Raw genomic sequence first — 6,624 nt, forward strand, 5'->3', positions numbered from 1 at the left:
TGGCTTCGCCAGGGATGATTCGCCGGGCACAAATAGTGGAGTCATGGCCCGTCGGTCGTGGTGTGCCGCCATCCTTGAAGCTTACTTCTTCTTCGATTGTGACCGCGTGCGCGCAAGCTAGTATGCACGAGCAAGGGCATGTGGCACGTGGCATGGATCAGCCGAAATCAACGAGGTACCTGCACTTAAAAAAATGAGAAAGCTACTGGGGGCTAAGTTGCCGCTCTTACATCAAAATAATTGCATTTACACTACAAAAATATTATATCGCTTTACGGCGTTCCACTCGATAATATCCTTCATCAAGCGAGACAGACAAAAGAGCATCCAAATGAGCATCAAAGCATCAGATTGAGCAGCAAATGGTTTAATGTGCCTCTGAGCGTCAGCTACAGAGCGGAGATGAAGTGACCCTCGCAAATGACGCGTTTTGATTTTGCAGAGCTGAGGACTCTTTTCTGTGTGAAAATGGCATATTTTATAAAATCAAGGGTCTTACGGAAACCCATCTAGTCGGGGAAGATTATAGTCAATAAGACAGACGGCGCCTACCAAGGTACAGTATATAAAAATAAAAGACGTTTCGGCTCTCGCATAGGAGCCTAGTTCACAAGAACAGCAAACGGCGAAGTACACTCGTTTAAGTACGTGTTATCGCGTGCTGCAGGTATCGCGCATATACGGGGAGGAGGAGTACCAGTATTTCTATTAAGCGTGTGCGCATAGTTAAAAATGATGAAAGATACCAAGTGCAAGCGTGAAATCTTTTTTGTTTCGGTGGAGATGATATACATGTCATCCTAGTTGATCTCGTGCCCTGTAGACGCAATATACTGTACCTCGGTCGGCGCCGTGTGCTTTATTAGCACGTCATTTATTTTACACGCATTCGGTGTGCCTTCATATTGTTACACACGAGGTGTTTAACGCAGAACCAGATGAATCTGGTTGATAGGCGGGGTTGTTGAAGAGCGGTCTCGCGGCAGCTTGGCCAACTTCGTTCTCTTCTTTCTTCTGGTTGTCTGCGCGGCAGGCGTGGTTCATGACAGCTTGTGACAATATAGCAAATTGAAAAAATACAGCTATATGAAAAAAAACACTAATACCGAGCTGCCTCAGGGGCCGTTCCTGAGTGCGAGTCAAGTGAACACGCTGCAAGCTAACGTCAGCTTATTCAAGCGCATGACAAATCCCATTTGCATGCTGCATAATAAAGTACGCTGCGACATTGAAAGCGCACGACGCGATGATGTTATGCGAACAAACATTATAAACTATCTCTAAGAGAACACTGAAGAACACATGTAGCCTGACCGTAACAAACTTTAACACAACAGTTTCTCAACATAGCTATGAAAAATCACTCTCTCGTCTCCCTACCAACTGATCTGCAGTTGCATAATAACAAACGCCATTGTTAGTTATGGCACATCATTGTGAGAACATGATCCGTATCAGTAGTGTCTTTAAATACATAAAGCTACATGTGCGAAAATAAGCTAGTGCGCGAAGCGGGGAATCATTGAACACTGAAATTATTGACAAAATGAAAACCTAGAGGATCACACTTTTGAAGCTTCTTCTACGTCCTGTTACACGACTGGCCAGCTCGAATTCTCTGACTTAGTTAAGCACAATGTTTCATCGACTGAATATGAAATAATAAAAACCACTCGAGGCGAGGAAAATACACACTGAAATATGAGAACATGCCGACGTTTTCAGGCCGCTAAGTACGAGGACACCGATGTGGTTAACGAAGACAAACTGGTGAACGGTCTAATCTACCAGCATCCACCTCAGGAAGTGAAGCCAGCCTTGATGATTTGCCGCCTGCAAAAAGCGTACGGCTATATGGACACCAACGTAGTGTTGCGGGCAAGTCTCTGTCGTCACGGTACTTTCCTCTGCACAGTGAGAACGATAAGGAAATTCCAGGGCCTCGATTTTTTTTCGTTAGTCAGGTGATTAAAACAATAAACACATATGGAATGGCGGCAGATGTGGCACCTCACACCGCCAATGAGATGAGGGGAACTGGAACACTCCTAGGGCTGAGCTTTACATATACTACACAAATACACGAGAAGGTTTAGGGGAGGATGCCCTCTGTTGTAGCTTAATTCGTAAAGCACCCCACGCGTAACAATGAAATTGTCTCTTTATTTACTGTCATATCTGTCGTCCTTATTCTAGATTTCAGTTAAACGTAATTATTCTCTTTTATGCTTTTCCTGGCTTCATTGTCTGTTTCTTCATGATTGTAACTTCTTCTACTCAGGAATTTAACACAGCGGTCGCGTGAATACAAAGACATGGATATTACTTTAGGAACCCATTTACTGTATATCGGCATTTTTAAAGAATTAAGGCATTAAATATATGAATTTTGCAGACAACGATGCTTCGGTAGAGAATTGGCTGCAAAGAATCGGCTTACTTGACGTCCACTGCTAAGCGTCAAATAAATAGCGTGTATAAATATACGGTACAAGAGAGCTAGAGCTAGCGTGTTATATGTAACATGATGATGTATTCTTTTTTCATATTACATGGTAGCAGTGTTCATAGTTTTCAGCTCAAATATAAAACAAAGAGTCGATGTTCAAAGAAATAACTAGAAACGATAAAAGTGTTCAGAACTAGGAATAGTTATAGAAGAACGTTTAGAGAACGTTTAAAGAACAGTCTATGACTGCTCAAAAATAATAATAAAGGAAAGTAAGTTGAAAGTTACAGCATTACGCGTGGCACAGTGTGGCCTTCAGTACTTGAAATACTCGCGAGGATGCATGCACTTTCGCACATCACCCTGTTCGACTACTGCGTTCGCCATGGTGATTACCGGCCCAATGACGCTTTTACACGTCACGAAAAGCATGCCGTGCCAAGCACTTTTGGTTCATTTCGTTCCGAAGATGTTCAGTTTAGTTTAACTGCTACGCGAACATCGGATACAGATGGAGTAAGAGGAGAACGCCCACACGTCACTGTGAGTGCCCTGTTCTTTCAGTGTCCATGTAGTAGGGGCGCTGCACCGAACTTCTTCATGACGACACACCAACAAGCCCAAGCCACAATCCTGATCAATTCCATTTTGTGAACAGTGTCGAAAACAATGCAAAACCCGTCATGGGGCGTTTGCGAAGAGTAGCATCAATTTCTTTTCACATCCAGAAATTTTTTTAGGTAGGCATTTTGCGGTTCAAGTCGGAGTTTCGACCTGTCAGTGTATCAGTGTTTCTCGAAAGAATAGAAGTCATAGCTCATAACATCTAGCTGGACCAGAAATTGACCCCAGTCTGTCTGTGCTGCTGAATATGTACTGTTCCGTCTCAAAACCATGAGGGCATTTTTTGTATGCTTTCCACGAAGCGAGCACTTCACCAGCACCCGCCTAGACGACGACGGCATCCGGCGCTCACTATTACAAAAAAAAAAAAAGAAAGGACGCTCCCTTCGGGGTGACACCAACCGCCGCATTATCTGAAAGCAGTAGCAGCTGCCAATGCCAGGTTCCTCAAATCGCTACATACTGATTGTCACGAAGCGCCTTTTTAATGCAAGGAGCCGACGTCGACGACTGGCGTGGGAACAGCGTTGATCCCCGATTTCCGACTGCCCAGTCATTGCTTGCGCAACAACAGGGGTGAAGTCGCGAAATTGGTGCAACATCTGGGCAGAGTGGTGCGAAACACTTCGACCCTTCTGATTGGCGGGGAGAAAGTAATGGCATTCTCTCGTCAAGTGACGTGGGAAAGACGGCTTAAAAAGTGGATTGTGGAGGCTTTGTGTAGCCTGCCGAGACACTTAGTGGGATCAGACATGTAAATTGCTCCGACAGAACGTGTGCTCCTATTTGCATGGAGCCAGTAGTGAGTTGTAAATATGTAAAATGAACCGATGCGTTTCCTTCAAGCTCCCTCTCATGCTCCCACCAACAAGGAATTCTCGGCGATTGAGGCGGACGACGGCGTGAGTTCGCCTAGCTGAGTGCGACGCCCCAGTACAGCGCAGGCCAGCTACGATGTCTTTGACGCTCCGGCGGCGTCGACAAGCTACCCTCTGCGAGGCGCCCGAGTCATAACAACGTACCCCGGAACCGGATCTCGAAAGTGTCATCGTGTGCAACATGCTGGCACTGTGGCTCCACTACTTTCAGATAATGTCATCTTTAACTGCTCTAGAGTAAGTTCTGTCACGAGTGCGCCCCAATACTCTGCAGTGTTTCTTTGTATACAAATATTCTACGCTGTTTACGTTTTACCCGTCTGCTTTTTGTTTCACCTTACGCCGTACGCGGGGCATCCAGAATTGCATGTTCAAGGTGACGGCGTACGACGCTAACATCATTTATCGCTGATGGCGATGTAGGGCCTGAGCTTCACTGTGCCGTCTGGCGAGTGCTTCGGTCTCCTTGGCGTCAACGGGGCGGGAAAGACTACCACGTTTAAGATACTGACCGGAGAAATACTTCCGCATGGCGGCGACGCTTTCATTGATGGATTCTCCATATTTCGCGACCTGTCTCAGGTAAGGAGGCCACCGGTTCATTAGCCCATCTTGCAAGCATGGTGCATAGGGATGCACAGACGTTATAAAGAATCACTTCCAGAGAACTTTGTGCAAACTGTTCTAAGGGATATTCTGCATATACGGCGTTAAGTAGTGATTTCCGTGTGTGTGGCAGTCGACAGCGCGATGGGATGTAGATGGCGAGTCCGCAGAGAGCGAGAAAGAAACGGTAGCGAAGTGAAAAAGAGGGAGATGGAGGCAATTGTGTTTGTGGAGGTTTTTCAGCGGCACTGGCAGAGGAAGGGGAAGCTGCGTTGGAAAAGAACACCTGTGTTGGAACAGAGCACCTGAACAGTTATGCTGCTGCATCCTTTTTAGAAGAAACCGCAGGATCGGTATCTAAGATACCGTAAACCGGTTTTCCGGCCACTGCACTTTTAGGAATAGCATTGGGGTAAGAAATAGCGCGTTGCATCTCTTCCCACAGACCAGCAACATTTCCTTTATACTGCACGTTTTTAGTTTTCGTTTCGTATCTATCTTTTTTTCTTTTCACACCAATAGCGGCCAAACGGCAATTACGAAACCTATATTTCTCTGCGGCTGAGACAGCGGAAGGTTGCAGCTTTTGATGAGTCATCTCTATGTGTCTAAATAAACTGCTCCATAAAGAAACGCGATGCCTCGTTTGATTGTACAACGACGTGTGTCTTGACGAATTACCGCTGGGATGGCGACGACTCGCAGATTCATCGCTACCTGGGCTATTGTCCGCAGCGCGGCGGACTTCTGGATTGGCTGACAGGCGTCGAGACGTTAGTGCTCTACATTCGACTGCGTGGGATCTCGCCTACCAGCGAGTACCTCAACACGTTGCTTTACATATTTCACCTGGACGAAATCGGCGATGAGCTCGTGGGAACCTACAGGTTGGCATCGCAACGCGCTTCAGTGAGCCTAAGAATACGATCCGTCCACTAGCTCCTCGCGATGGTTTATCGACAACAGGCAACAGAGGTGGAACAGCAGCGCGTGCAATTATGCAAGACAGCGGTAGGGAGTGGCCGTCTGCTTTCTTGCATTGCTCGGTTTCTGTCATTCAGTAATGAGCTTTTGTTTGCGAAGAATAGGACTTGCGTGACGGTTATGTAACTATCCTCAACTTACGTTGGAAATAAAGCCAACCAAAAAACAAATGAGCAGAAGCACTAGCTACAATTAAGATGGCGCGACCCGCAGTGTCTCCAGCTAGCTGCACAAGTCCCAACCCGTATTTTCCCTGGTTAGGCAATACATCGATGTTATTTCATCCATCTACACGATCATGTCAGCCTCTAATGTGACGTGATAGCAAGGAGAAACAACTTTCAACGAAATCACAAAAAACGAGAAATAGATGAAGAAGGGTTCTAAACTTACACTATCTATGCTATTACTCATGGAAGCCGTGGAAAATGTGCGACATGATTATTTTTTTTTATTTTCGTTAGCTCTATTTTTTTATTTTCATTAGCTCGAACAAATCAACAAATTAACTATAAGCGAGCAATGTGCTTCCGGTTATCATAATTGGCAGAACAGGCTGACTGTCTAGCATATGTAACAGTAGCCGATGAAGAGCTGCTTAATTCTGGTCGCGAAGAGATAGAGAGATAAATTTTATCTGCATCGTGGGGTCCAGAAGGTCCAGAAGGATTGGAGCCCTTAGTCCAGGGCTCCAATGACCATGGCGATGTTGCGGGCCTGACGGACCAGTGCCTGCTCAACCCGCGGGTTTCCGTTTCCTAGCAGCACTTAGCAGCTACCCAGGATTGGGATGGGAACATAGGTCGAAACTATCTACAAGTCTTCATGGTATTCATAATTTTGTTATCAAAGGCTGCGTTGTCGCCCTAGTTCCTGTTTTAACGTATTTGTTTTATTTGTCCTTGATGAATGCATTATTCCCTTCTCAGTGAAAAGTTGCGACCGTACTCCCAATATTTAAGCAGGGAATCATTTGTGACACGAAGAATTACTACCCTTCGTCACACCTTCTTAATTTTTCTTAAGTTCTTGAGATGCTAATGTAAGACCGCTCGCATCATTATTTTAAGCGAGAAATTTCAG

At 45.6% G+C, this 6,624-nt stretch overlaps 1 protein-coding gene across 1 annotated transcript in view; it reads left to right on the forward strand.

The window, feature by feature from the left end:
* Positions 1 to 5,496, forward strand: part of LOC142570492 (uncharacterized) — a 37,251-nt gene extending 31,755 nt beyond the window's left edge. The window contains exons 5-6 of the mRNA XM_075678874.1: positions 4,375 to 4,533; positions 5,263 to 5,496. Coding sequence (XP_075534989.1) covers positions 4,375 to 4,533; positions 5,263 to 5,496 — 393 coding nt within the window. The remainder of the gene's footprint in view (positions 1 to 4,374; positions 4,534 to 5,262) is intronic.
* The last annotated feature ends 1,128 nt before the right edge of the window (positions 5,497 to 6,624 follow it).

This window comes from Dermacentor variabilis, chromosome 2, assembly GCF_050947875.1.
Source record: "Dermacentor variabilis isolate Ectoservices chromosome 2, ASM5094787v1, whole genome shotgun sequence".
NCBI lineage: Eukaryota > Metazoa > Arthropoda > Arachnida > Ixodida > Ixodidae > Dermacentor > Dermacentor variabilis.